This window comes from Thermobia domestica, chromosome 10 (genome assembly GCF_964235325.1).
Source record: "Thermobia domestica chromosome 10, izTheDome1.hap1.1, whole genome shotgun sequence".
NCBI lineage: Eukaryota > Metazoa > Arthropoda > Insecta > Zygentoma > Lepismatidae > Thermobia > Thermobia domestica.
In genome coordinates this window covers 23,487,941-23,501,753 of record NC_137463.1, presented here as the reverse complement: position 1 = coordinate 23,501,753, position 13,813 = coordinate 23,487,941, and the positions used below count along the sequence as shown (strand labels likewise).

The 13,813-nt window shown below is 34.3% G+C and overlaps 1 protein-coding gene across 1 annotated transcript in view; it reads left to right on the top strand.

The window, feature by feature from the left end:
• Nucleotides 1–10,231, top strand: part of Clk (circadian locomoter output cycles kaput protein Clock) — an 82,495-nt gene extending 72,264 nt beyond the window's left edge. Inside the window, exon 18 of the mRNA XM_081727886.1 lies at nucleotides 4,448–10,231. Coding sequence (XP_081584012.1) covers nucleotides 4,448–4,567 — 120 coding nt within the window. The 3' untranslated portion in view covers nucleotides 4,568–10,231. The remainder of the gene's footprint in view (nucleotides 1–4,447) is intronic.
• The last annotated feature ends 3,582 nt before the right edge of the window (nucleotides 10,232–13,813 follow it).

Here is a 13,813-nt window from a genome sequence, read left to right as displayed (position 1 = left end):
ATGTGAGAGAAACTTTTTTGAAATATTCAAGTCTAAAGATCCGGTTAATGATCTTTTTGAGTGCTAGACTGCCAGAATTATTTTTAGAAAGAAAACGCGAAATTTCTGTGTATAGTTAGTACTATGAAGAATTCTCACTTCTAATACCTAGATCTATTGAAAGCTCGGAAAACTTTTCTAGAAATTATTTCATTCAGTAACACGGAATCTGCTTGATAAACGTACAATTTCAAGTACATATAATACAAGTGATACAAGTAGTATGTATTGCTGGTAGAAATATTCAACATTCGAAAATGCAAGTCTCGTCCCATTTCTCCTTCTTACGCTTTTACACCGTAATAAATTAGGCTTTTTTTTTTTTTTTTAAACAATATGAATATGTATGTTAATTCTGTAATGTATTTTATATCTTTCAGCTAAAGCATAGATTGTAATGCAGGTAAAATATTTAGGGTTTACTGATATCAACTTTCAGTATACTGTACTTCCAGCTACATTACATCCGATTATTAAATATGATATTACTTTCTCTCTCTCAAGTATAGTTAGATACGATATCAAAAAAAGGGTGGGATATCACGTTCCCATTCAGTCCCAATTTCGATCTTTTAAATTTTACATTAAAAAGAAAAAAGTATTCTGTTCCATCAACTCAGTAAAAATTGCACAGAATATTAATACTGGATGATGTCTTAACATAGGAAACAGAAAACTGGTTAACCCGATTATTGTAGGCTAAGAAAAATTTATTCCTTTATGCATCTTAATACGTATAATACAAGATCCAAGGTCCTGTCAAACATTCTGTTAGCAAGGTTGACCGTATACATATTGGAGATTGTGCCTACTGATTTAGGGGAACTCGATCAACTAACGGAGCTCCTCCGTGGCTAAGCGGTTAGCATACGCGCCTTTGGCGTGGGAGACCCGGGTTCGATTCCCGGCAGGAGCTCATGTGGTTCGGATTCCACGTTAATCAGTAGGTCCACGTCCCATATAGCCTTGCTGCTGAAAGGGACGTTAAACTCAAAATCAACTCGATCAACTAACGGTCATATATTTATCATCCGCCAAATACTCGAAAAGAAATAGAAATAGAACACCCCGCCCCCGATAAATAAATTGTTTATTGATTTCAGAAGGCCTACGTGTATAACTCGGTTAGGAGGGAAACATTGTACAACATTCTTACTAAATTCGATATGCCAAAAAAGATAGTTAATATTTATAAAGACGTATTTAAATGGAATCCAAAGTAAAGTTCGAGAAGGAAATACTTGTCCACAAGCTTTCACGTCGAGAATGGTCAGAAACGAGGAGATGCGTTGTGGCCATTATTAAGTTTTGTTCTGGAATACACTAGGTGAAATTAAAACATAGCAACCATATTCTAGAACTGAATGGCACTTCACCAGATTATGGCTTATGCTGATGATGTCAATCTGATAGATGATATGAGGTCAGTAGAAAGAAATGCAGAGGTTTTATTAAAAATCTGCAGGTACATAGGATTAGAAGTAAATACAAAGAAAATTTAATACAAGGAAATTCGTCGTGACCGTAATACTGCAAATCATGGATACATTAAAATATAAGTAATACTTTCGAAAAAGTAGATACTTTCAGATACACTACATTGCCATCAATAGCCGGTCACCAGTAAGTACTTACTCATCGTGCGCTGATAAGGCGTGAATATGCCATATGTCTGCTTTTTGCTGTTGCGACAACGTAGAGCCTTGTAGGAAGACTTTCCACAAAGTTGCGGTAGATTTAGGCAGGTATTGTTCTCCATTCTTCCTCCAAATTGGCATCCGTGCGGTTGTGATTTTGGAACGTTGTGGCCGGGGTCTCCACTAGTACTCTGACAAATCCCAAAGATGTTAAATAGGGCTGAGGTCAGGGTTTTGGGCCGGCCAGTAGAGTACTTGCAGCTTCATGTCCTCAAACTGCTCTGTTGTAATAGTGTGTGCTTTATTGATGCTGGAATGGGCATGTAGAAACACAAAGGCCCAATACTGAACGGCTGCCAAAAGATTGGTAGCGTAGAATTGTTTAGGATTGCTTGATAGGCGTCGACATTCATTGCTCTAGGCACCAACGCTAGGGGTTCCAGTCCATATCAGTGAGAAAGAGGCCTACATCATGATTCCTCCACAACCAAATTTCACAGTGTGAACAATGCATCTCAGTAAATAGCACTCACCTGGCATGCGCCATGTCCACAAATGTCCGTTGGATTGCCACAATGTGATCAGCGTGATTCGTCACTCCACGTGATGCTCTTAGCAACTTATATATAGACTTTGTAGAAGAACAGTTACGTTCAGTAAATTTCCGCTTTCATACACTAAAGAAATTTCGGTGAAATACTGATCAGTTACAAGCCTATAAGTTTCTTTAAAGTAGTGACTATTTTAGTACTGAAATGATATTAAATTTTAGTTTAATGTGCAACGATTATGCCCTTTAGGCTAAAGGACTCGGGTGATTAATGAAAGTGAATGATTGTGAAATTAAATTTTTATGCTCTCCGGACGGGAGTCTAACCTGGGATCATATACCAAAACCATGTCACCGTCGCATTTACGCTAGAGCAAATGTGAGGGTGCATATTCCTTAGTTGCGCAGATGGCTAGTGGAGTGGTGAGGTGGTATCCAATATTATTTTTAAATAAGAATCAAGGTTTAAATATTTCATATATATTTTATAAAAATATTTATGAGTATCGGATACAGACTGTGCAGGTATACTGAGGTAGATAGGATACTTATCATGACATCCAGCTGTCCATTTCACTTCACAAAGAAAACTGAGTCTATAATTCTCGTCGCACTCGTGTTTCAGTCCATGCACTTCATCTTCCCCGAGCCTGGTCTCCGGTGCCCCCTCGGTACGGGTTCCAACCCTTCCGCTGCTGCCACTGTTGATGTTCTCTACTCGGGTCCCACGTGAAGAAGAAAGGCTCTTCTCACTCTGATGTATACAGCCCCCTTGGCCGGATCCTGCGCTGCCACCTGGCGAGAAAACTGGGAACCATCCAGAGACGTTTCAAAAGCATGGGACGATGTGGTGGCGCTGACTACCACAACCATATACGCTAGCCAATAGACTAATGGGGAGAGCTTTATGTAGAATTGATCATTGTTTCTGGTGTTGCGTAGTACAGTCTGTTTCAAAATCGATGTTAACTAATTATTGAATTCTTCACGATTTTTAAATTCTAAAATTTCATGATACACCTGTTGGGAAACACTGGATTAGAGTATAGCGTCCTGTTCAGAATCAAAGCCATGTGAGACGTGGACCTATACTTTAACGTGGGATCCGACCTACCGGTTCTCCCTTGCCAAAGATGCATACGGTAACCATATAGCCACAAGAGAACTCTTCTAGATTAATGGATGTTGATAAATGCAGAAAACGATAGCTTACAAAGTTTGTAAATTAATGAGACTTGTCAACGCGCGGTGCACCAGTCGCTAGTAGCGCGGTGCACCAGTGGAGGAGTTTGCGGTGGTGGAAGTTCTGAGCTAAGCACCGCACCGAGCGACAGTCGCGTCTGAGCTCTGATGCAGTGAGGATTACGCGTGGCACAGAAAAGCTGTTATTGAGTTTTTGTCACGGCAAACAACGTGAGAAATCGAGCGTGTCCGCTGCAGCAACACTGCGCGATTAGATTTTGCTTTCACCTGGGCAAAACCGTTTCCGAGACGCTAGCTTTGGTCAAGGAGGCTTACAAAGACGACGTCCTGTCAAGAGCCCAGGTTTTCTGGTGGTTCAGAGAGTTCAAGAACAGACGAAAGAGACCGTTTGAAGACTTGGAGCGAATGATGGTCGGAGTCCAGGAGATTGTTCCACACCACTCGTTGAAAGGTGTCCAGATCGCTCCATGTCTTCAACAGTCTCCCGTCCGTTCTTGAACTCTGAACCACCGGAAAACCTGGGCCCTTGACAGGGCGTCATCTTTGTAAGCCTCCTTAACCAAGGCAAGTGTTTCGGAAGCGGTTTTGTCCAGGTGAAAGCAAAATTTAATCACGTAGTGCTGCTCCAGCGAACCTCCATTTCTCACGTTCTCTGCCGCGGCCAAAACTCAAAAATAGCTTTTGTGCAACACGTAATCCTCACTGTGTCAGAACTCGAATGCTACTGCCGTCCGGTCAGTTGGTTGCTTAGGACCCCCCCCCCCCCTTCCCGCCGGGGACTGAAGCGCCATGCAACGGCCAGTCTCATTACTTTCCGGATAAACCCTGTAAGTGTACGATTTTCAAGATATTTTTCGCAAAATGGACATTAAAGATTTAATAAAGTACTGTAAACATTAGTTCTCTGTTACATACTTCTGTTCTGAAGCTCTGCATTACTCAAAATATTTTTATAACCATTGGCTTAAGTATTGCGTACGTTGAAGACTTTTATTGTGATTTGTTCTTTTTTCTGCAGGTTAATATCCAAGAGAACAACGTTGAAGAGGTGATGCCTTTTCAGTTTTCTCAGCAACAAGCTCAACTTTTGTTCTCGTCTGATTTGAATTCGCCAAATTCAGGACATCATAGCCAGTAACCGGAAGTTTTATTTTCCATTGTGATAAATAAGTTTTCTCGTTACAAGACAAGATAGGTGCGTATCACCGACGATGAAATTTTTAAGATTTATGAAAAGCGTTTCGTTCTTTTTGTGTGATGGTGAAAATGAATTTTAACTAGATTTGCGCGTCTTGTGTCATTTTTTTTTTTTTCAGACAATCGTATTACTTCGAGTGGCCAGTGTTGTTGTTTATTTGTGCCGTGTCTCAGTGATGATTGTTTTGATAGCGTACGTGCCGTATTGTGGTGATAGTTTTTAGAGTTTATTGTAGAAATAATATGAATAATGACACACTTGGCATTTGCAATCTGTTAAGGTCAAGTTGCAGTAATTTGGTAAGTAAAACCACAAATGTGGTCCTCTACGTCTTTAATATTATTATTATTATTTCTAAATAAGTAACGAAAATGCGATAATGGAAATGATTTCTGACCTTTTCTTGTCAATCTAGATCTTCCTTTCTCTTCCTATGTTTTGTTCTTATATTTACCCTTTTTTTCTGTCTCTTGATATATACAGTGTGTTTCATAATACCTGTTTCAGCGCTTGGAGGCTGAAAGTAGATATGAAAACAAGCAAAACAAAAAAGTTTATTACACCGAAGTCGAAAGCGGCGTCCTTTCCGAGTTATGAGCGCGGGAAAGTGCAAAAAATAGAACTTTGAACATGAATAGCGAAAAGACTTATAGTGTTAGAAGAACCTGTATGTATGGTGAATTTCAGAGGAAACCATATCTGTATCTTTGAAAAATGCCACATTCAAGATGTTCGGGAAATTACGCAAGATTTTATTAAACCTTGTCCCATTCAATTCACAATTATCTATAAGACTTTGACTTAATTTGTAAAATTCTGTGTCTACTTTCTCCATACTCTTGAACTTGGTATTTCCTGACAACACAGGTGTGATTTCCTCTGAAATTCACCACACCGCTTCCTCTAACACCATTAGTCTTTGCGCTATTAAGGTTCAAAGGGCAGTTTTCTGCATTTTCCCACGCTCATAACTCGGAAAGGACGCAGCTTTCAATTCCGGTGCAATATGCTTGTATTTGTTTTCGTGTTCAGTATCAACCCTCCAAGCGCTGTAAAATGAATTGTGAAACATCATATATATATATATATATATATATATATATCAGGGTTGGCAAAAACCATGGTTTTTATTTAAAAAAAAAAAAGTTTTTTTTCTTTTTGGTTTAAACTAGGTTTTTATGGTTTAAATAATTTGCTCTATATATTCATATCATATATGGACAAAAATAAGTTTGTTTCGCCTTGATGTTATTATGCAACAACCGGGTTATGCTGGAAGGGGTCACATAAAGCTTAAAGCGGAATAAAAACCGCTTCTCGAGTTACATCCGAGAGAAATTGTCCTCCATTTGAACTCGGAACAGGACTAATTGGCCATAAATGCGATACGTCTGCCGACTCACTCACGAAGGAATCCTGATAAAAAAATACGTTGTACTGATCTTTACATGCTTCTTAATATAACTGTCAAGAGTCATTTCAGAAGGACAAAAAGATAAACAGTTGCACAATTGAAACCATTACACAGAATTACATATGAACAATTTCAAAGTACTACGGAGTACAGAAGAACTAATTTAGTTCAAGTTAGTTAACAACGACTTTTATTAGTCCAAATTAAACAAATACACCGACTTAATCTGCATATCAATAAGAAAAGTGAATAAAGATATGAATTATTTGAGTCCACTTTGGCTCAGACTCATTTATACATAAATAGATACCAAAGATACTTATTTCACTAAATGCCTCTCGTGGGGTCTGTATGACCCCCCCCCCCCACACACACACACAAAAAGTACGGCATTTTGGATGTATTTTATCAATAGTAAACATTGAAACGAAACAATATTTAGAATTTTTCTTCGATTGCAATTACATAACAATAATAACAACTACAAAAAATCACAAAATAAACATTTATAAACTTATAAAAAAAAAATTGCTTTTGTAGTATAATCTTTTTGAGTAATGAATGGGGAATTTAGGTCTGAATATAATACGAATAATATACGGGAGTGAAACGTGATAACCCACAAATGTATGTTCATCAAGATTTTACAAACACTTACACTTTTACGAACATTTTTTTGTTTTTTGGTTTAAACCAATTTTTTTTTTTTTTTTTTTTTTTTTTTTTTGAAAAAACCAGCTGGTTTAAACCTTGGTTTAAACCATGGTTTAAACCAGCCAACCCTGATATATATATATATGAAAGAATGATAATTACAGATTCGCCGTAAGAATTATAAATAACGAACGTTCTTCTGTTATTATTTAACTTCAAACTGGTCAAATACTGTAAACATTACTGTAGTAATATGGTATGTCTAAATAATGATGTAAGACCATATCTGGAAGTTATCATTTGGTAACTGGAATTTCACTTCATTCACTATGATCATATTACGGGTATGAAACTTAAGTCTTCTATCGTTAACTACTTACATTAATTTAGATATTCGTATATCTAAGTGAATTTAGTACCTAAAATATTGCTTCTACGAGATTAATCTTCATAGCCTACTTGTCAAGATAGATTCGAGTACTTGTAAGTGTTGGCGAAAAAATAATCTTGAAGTCCATTTAAACACTCGTAATATTAATATATTCGAATACGTTTCGGTCACTGTTTTTTATTGTCAATAATTACGTGATAATTAAGGAATCTTTACATTGATTCATTGACTCGCATAATACTAAATTTTCAGTCCTTAAAAGAAATCACTATTAAACTTCGTGATTACCAAATCACAAGTGAAATTTTTACTCCAAGAAATCACTTGAAGGGTTGGTAAAATTCCGTGTTACACAGTGGTTTCCTTCTTATGTCTTTAGTTAAGTAATTCATGGATGAGGAATTTACCATTCTAAATCTGCACCCATAAATCCAAAAATATTACCTGGGCACTAACTATCGAAATAAAATAACTTGAAGAAAAAATTCTTTGAGGGGTCGCAGGGAATGGATGAGTTGTTTTAAATTCAGCAGTGTGCTTTACAACCTTATTTCTACATAAAAAAAAGGTAGGATGCAAGGAACTTTTTTAATTCCATCGGATAACAAACACTGAAGTTTGAAGATTTTCCAAAGGAAGTAATATCTCATATTATTTTATTTCGATAATTATAACCGAGGTTAAGTTTTTAGATTCTGGACACAAATTTAAAATAGTAGGTACTCATCCACAAATTATTAATTTAACCAAAGATGTAAATAGGAGGAAATATGATTGTGTGATACTAAATTTCATCAGCCTTTTTTAGTGACTCATTGGAGTAAAAATTTCAGTTTATTATTATTATTATTATTATTATTATTATTATTATTATTATTATTATTATTATTATTATGTATTCTGTCTTTTAGCAGGTTTTGGGACTGATGAGTTTTTTTTAATTATAGATTTAGGCCTGGAAATGTTTCTTTCACGTTTTACGATCGTCAGCTTCTTCTTTTAACTCCGAATATTTTCTTCTGTTTCTCAAATTATCGATCATTTGTGTTCTTCTTATTCCTCACTTTCCTTTACATCTTTCTCTCTCTATGACGGTATGAAGGAGACAATTTCTTCGCAAAATGTGTCCAATCCAATTGGCCTTCCTACGAAGGATGGTGTTTAGAAGCGTCCTCTTCTCTCCTATCCGTTTAAAACATCTTCGTTTATTGCTTGCTCTGTCCATTTTATCTTCTCCATCTTCCTCCCAACACCACATTTCGAAACTCTCTTAACATTTCTTCTCCAACTTCCACCATAATATCCAAGGCTCTGAATTATACAGTCCAATACTCCTTACTTCACCAATTTATTCCTTAGTCCAATATTGAGCCTGCTAGTTAAGAGTGATCTTTTCTTGTTGAATGTTTCTTTGGCTATGGCAATTCTTGACCTGATCTCTTTGGTGAAGTAAGCGTCTCTTGTCAAAATACTTCCCATATATTTAAAATTATCGACCTCTTCAAGTTCTCTTGGTTATTCACGAAGTTTAATAGTGCTTCTTTTCCTCAGAATCAAAAATTAGCCATTATGAGATGATGATGAGGGGTCATCGAATCGTATATGAATAAATTAATAATACGGGTGCTTAAGTAAAGTGCAAAGTTAGTACTTTATTAATAAATCTGCATCCTGTTTTATTGTATTTAGTAACTTAGGAGTATTGTTCATTAAAAATAAGACCAGTTTTTATTTTCTTTTAATATTAGAGAGAATTTGAAACTTTTAAATGTCTAATAACGACTTGACCTGAATGCATTGTAAATACTAAGTGCGTGTTGTAGATAACTATAATGTGAAAAAGAAAAAAAAATCATGTAAGTTTTATAAGTTGTGATCATAACTCTTACTATTGAAGTAAGCTGTTTTGACGTCCAGGAAAAAAAAAATCGTAATTATCCATATCGTCAGACGTGGATGAAATCCATGACTGGGTTCAAACGTTAACAAGTAAACTAGTTTAGCAGAAAATACTTATATATATATTTTTGGAAATGATGTTCAATTTGTAATATGCTTTTAGACGAAACAAAGGAGTATCTAATGTACATATGTTAATCATGTGAATATACATCGTAGTACTAGTCATCATAAACCTCTCTCTCTCTCTCTTCCTGTGTGTTTGATAAAAGATTTTTTTTAAAAAAAAAATCTTTCAAAACCAAAATGCTTTAAAAGAAATAATTAACTATTTTGTAGTACAAAAGCACACAAAAAAGAAAAAAGTTACAAGACAGAATGGCAGCAAATTAATCAAATGATTTTTTTTTTTTTTTTTTAAAGATTGAAATTTAGGTTAATTTTATATTTAAATCAAACGTAATTGTTATAAAATATACTGATGTTGATATGACTGTCGGTTTATGTAATTATTTTTGTTTTTTTTTTAGTTCTATGAATCCTGTAATTTTTTATTTGGGATAAAGTAATGCAATTATCTGTTTAAAAAACTTAAATTAATTTTACCATATGTGCATACATGGAAACATGTTTATAGCTATATCACATTTGGCGATATTCTTCAGCGTAACGCATTAACCATAATTTAAATAATTCAATATGCTTATTTATCAGTACCAAAGCTAGGTGAGATTGAATTGACAATTAAGTATGGGGTCCGAACCAAATTTGCCTCAGCCCTGGGATCGAATCCAGCACCATAGATACAGGAAGCACACATGTTTGTTACTTTGTTATCACTAAGTCTGTAACGTCAATTTGATGACTGACAGACGGTGTTTTGTGTGGATAGAATTCGTAACTAGCCTAATGATTCATGTGGGCATTTTTGGTGAGTATGCTTCCGGATCAATTGTCGGTGGAAGTGGCTTTTAGTGCTAGATATAACCAAAGTGCTGTAAAACTTGTACCGATCAAATTCGTAAACGACTTATCAACGATAACACGCATGACATTCATTATATAAATCACGTCGCCAAGTGTGGTATGGTCTGTTAAGTTTATTAATTGTTTTTTATATGTTAAGACTATTTGTGTTAATTCTATGAAGATTGTTTATTCGTTATTAGGAAGATATATTAGAAATGATGTACTGTATAATGATGTAATTTCTGTATAATGATGTAATTTCATTTTTAATATTGTATTTTTAGTTTTTTTTTCTTGGGGGGAGGAGTCATTTGAAGATAACATATATTTAATAAAATTTTGTCAACAATTTATCCATTAGTGACCACGTATTCTGTTGTAAAGAAAGTAAATTTCAAGACTGACTGACTTTTTTTTTTTTTTTTTTTTTTTTTTTTTTTTTTTTTTTTTTTTTTTTTTTTTAGCTTGTAACAACTGAAAAGTTGAAAGCGCTGACGAAAATCAATATTCTTGGTACAACATGGGTGTCTAAACTTTCCAAATTTAATTAGAATAGTATGTACCACCCACGTTGCGACAGTGAACACTTAATGGATTAACTAGATCAGGTCTATTGAGTCAACAGCAGATTTTAATGTGAGGTTTTTATAATTGTTCGGGCCCATTTCATAAAAGGTACATGGCAACTACTACTACTACCGGTGTTCAACTTGGAAAATATATTAATAGACAGTTTAATGCGCCATAAAATTACAACTGTAGGAACAAATTACAAGTAACATTTCAATTTACAGTTGGTTTTATAATCACACAAGGTTGGTATTCCATATTAATTGGTGACTTGTGGAAAAAATTTACAAGTCTTATGAAATGGACCACTGATACTGTGTGAATGAAACTTAATTTAGCTGGGCAAGCGAAGCTCTGAAGGGCTTACTTGTGGGGATACTTTTTAAGCAATCTTTTCCAAATTTGGTATTGTTGGAATTCACCGAAGGAAAAGCATCTGACGCCGAGATTTCAAGCATCTACTTCGTTTAAGAATAGACGTAACTGAAAAATTCTCTCATACATTCTTAACTTAATCGTGTTGTGTTGTGATCGTTGTCCTTGCATATTTTTCCAGAAGAGAGTATTTGCAGGTATCAATCTATGTCACCTTGTAATTAAATTATGATTTTCTCGCATAATACATTTTTCATTATATACCGTTGATCGAGTTCAAAACCAATTTTTGAACCGTTATATACCGTTTATTCGATTGTATCTGGTTTTGCATAAAGTTAATAGTATTCCCATAATCAGTGTATAATGCTGAAAATGAAAATATTAGAAATGTATTCGACGAAACGAGCGTCCAAATGCGTCGACGAATATCTCCAGAGAAATCAGGTCCTACTAAAAGCGTTTATATATATATATATATATATATATATATATATATATATATATATATATATATATATATATATATATATATATATATATATATATATATAAGCAGTTATTTCTGCATGCCGTGACATTAAGGACCAACCGCAAGAAATGATGACCCTTAATTCGTGCGATGCACTTACATACATTAGACAATTACAGTATGGAATCGCACGTCTATTACCGATAAGCTCACTCAGTTTAGTTTCATTTGTCAAATAAATTTGGTGTTGTTTGGTAAAAGGAGAATTTATTGTGTAGTAATATTAAAACAGTAGAGTTAAGACGGAGCTTGTACTGGTTTAATGAGAGTGAGATCATCTATAAATATCAAAAATCAAAATAGGTTTTATTAGGTGTTCCATAGTTAAGGAGCTTTTCTACTAAGTTTGTTTCTTCGTGCATTATTCAAATACAAGGCATGTGAATAAAGGTTGAGAAGTGGTTCTAAACACGAGGAGTACGATTGTAATTTCGAAAAGTTTCACACTTGCTTTTCAAAGTATTTCCATACACAATGCACTTTGCCATCGTACACTCATGTCCAAAATGATTGTCGCATATCTATAACTGTCTTCTTGTAAGAATATAATTTAATAATGATTTTGCAGGGTACTTTTAATACTGGTACTACGTGTATAATCGGGAAATATATATTTGTGGTAAATTTCATAGGAAAAGAATTATAAATACGAAAATTAGAATGAGTAAAACAAAATGTTGCTAAATGAACAAGAAACTTTTATTTTCGTTTTATTGTTCTTATTTACTGCTCTTTTGACATGAAATTTGCCACATACATGTCTTTGCCGATTATACACATACTAACATTATAAGAAATAGCGGGCAAATTCGTTATCAAATTATATTCTTACAACAACATATTTATAGACATGCGACAATAATTGTGGACATGAGTGTACATACATTTTTAATTTTTAGGGCAAGTCCTTGCAAGATATCCTTTGCAATAAGATTGTGACCCTTGCTTGAATGTCTAAAATGCTTGAATGCTGTACATCTTTAGTTGTGAAACTAAAAAGCAATATTTCGTCGGAGAGTGAATAGTTTAAACAATGATTTCCTGTAACAGAAGTATAAAATGGTACATTATCGTACTTTGACATGGTGAAAAACGCTGAACATATTCTTATTTTATGCATTCTGAAACATTAAGTTCACTGTTTTGTAACATGTTAGTTTAGGGTACGAACTACATCAAAGAAATATAATTTGTTAGGCGCATGAAATCCATAATTTAATTATAGTAAAATTGTACTTTAGGTTTCGACGTTAACACGTAGGTAGTGATGCACATTCAGCTGTTGCGAGGGCAGTTTATTAGATTCTTTGGATCAAGGTGGTGTTATAAGAGAAATATGCAACAGAAAGTTCCTTTTTATGTTGATTTAATACAGAGAGATAGAATTAATAAAAACCTAGTAAAAATGTAATGAATATATAGTAATGAATTTGAGATTTACACATTGGAAACCCCCTGTATGAAAAAAAAAAGTCATGTCGCCCGTCCGTTTATGCTGAAACTTAAAGCCCACTTCATTAAACGTTCAGATACTTTTTTTTTTTCTTTTTTTCTTTCTAATGGAATTCTCTGATAGGGAAGAGTGGCAGGGTTCTAATTTTCTCCTATATTGATAAATACGGATGGTTTACTGAAGAATGTTAGTCTATAATTTCTTGTTTTGTCGAAAACTGCTCCAACAGTTTTGTTTATATTTCATCTATACGTATAAACTAAATATAAGAAAAACAATAAAAATAAAATCTACTTATAGCAACAGTGCTTCGTGTTGTGTAGATTCCTATGATGTAAGTAATGGGGTACCTTCTGCTGGCCTGCTTCCTAAAATATACTAGCTTCTTCATTTCTGTATATAGAGTACCTAGGTCATCTTGATATTTAAAGGGCTCCATTACCTTTAATAGCTTAGAGCCCCGCCATACCTAAATCCAATTCGGTATAAGACCAGTCCTATAAGACATTGAAAAACCCAAAAGTATTAGTAGGAGCATTTAGAATCAGATATGGACAATCTTCCATTAATACAGTTAACCTCCTGGCATTTGGATTTTTTTTTTTTTTTTTTTTTTTTGGTCCTCCGTGACCATTTATAAAGAAATTTAGACAAAGTATTGAAATACAGAAGAAAACAACTTTTTTTTAAATGTATTTTCTTAAATTTTAACTGAAGAAGGAAAAATATTTCCGAAAAACTTCCATTTTAATGTAATTGTACTGTGAAATCAACGGAAGATACTAAGGCACGTACACATTCAAAAGGAGCAAGTTACTGGTGGGAATCATTTTTTAAAAGATTTTCTTATGAACGTCTCAGGCGATTTTCTTCATATTTTTCTAAATAAATATCTTCTTAACAATCTTAATACGATATACAAGTAAGTT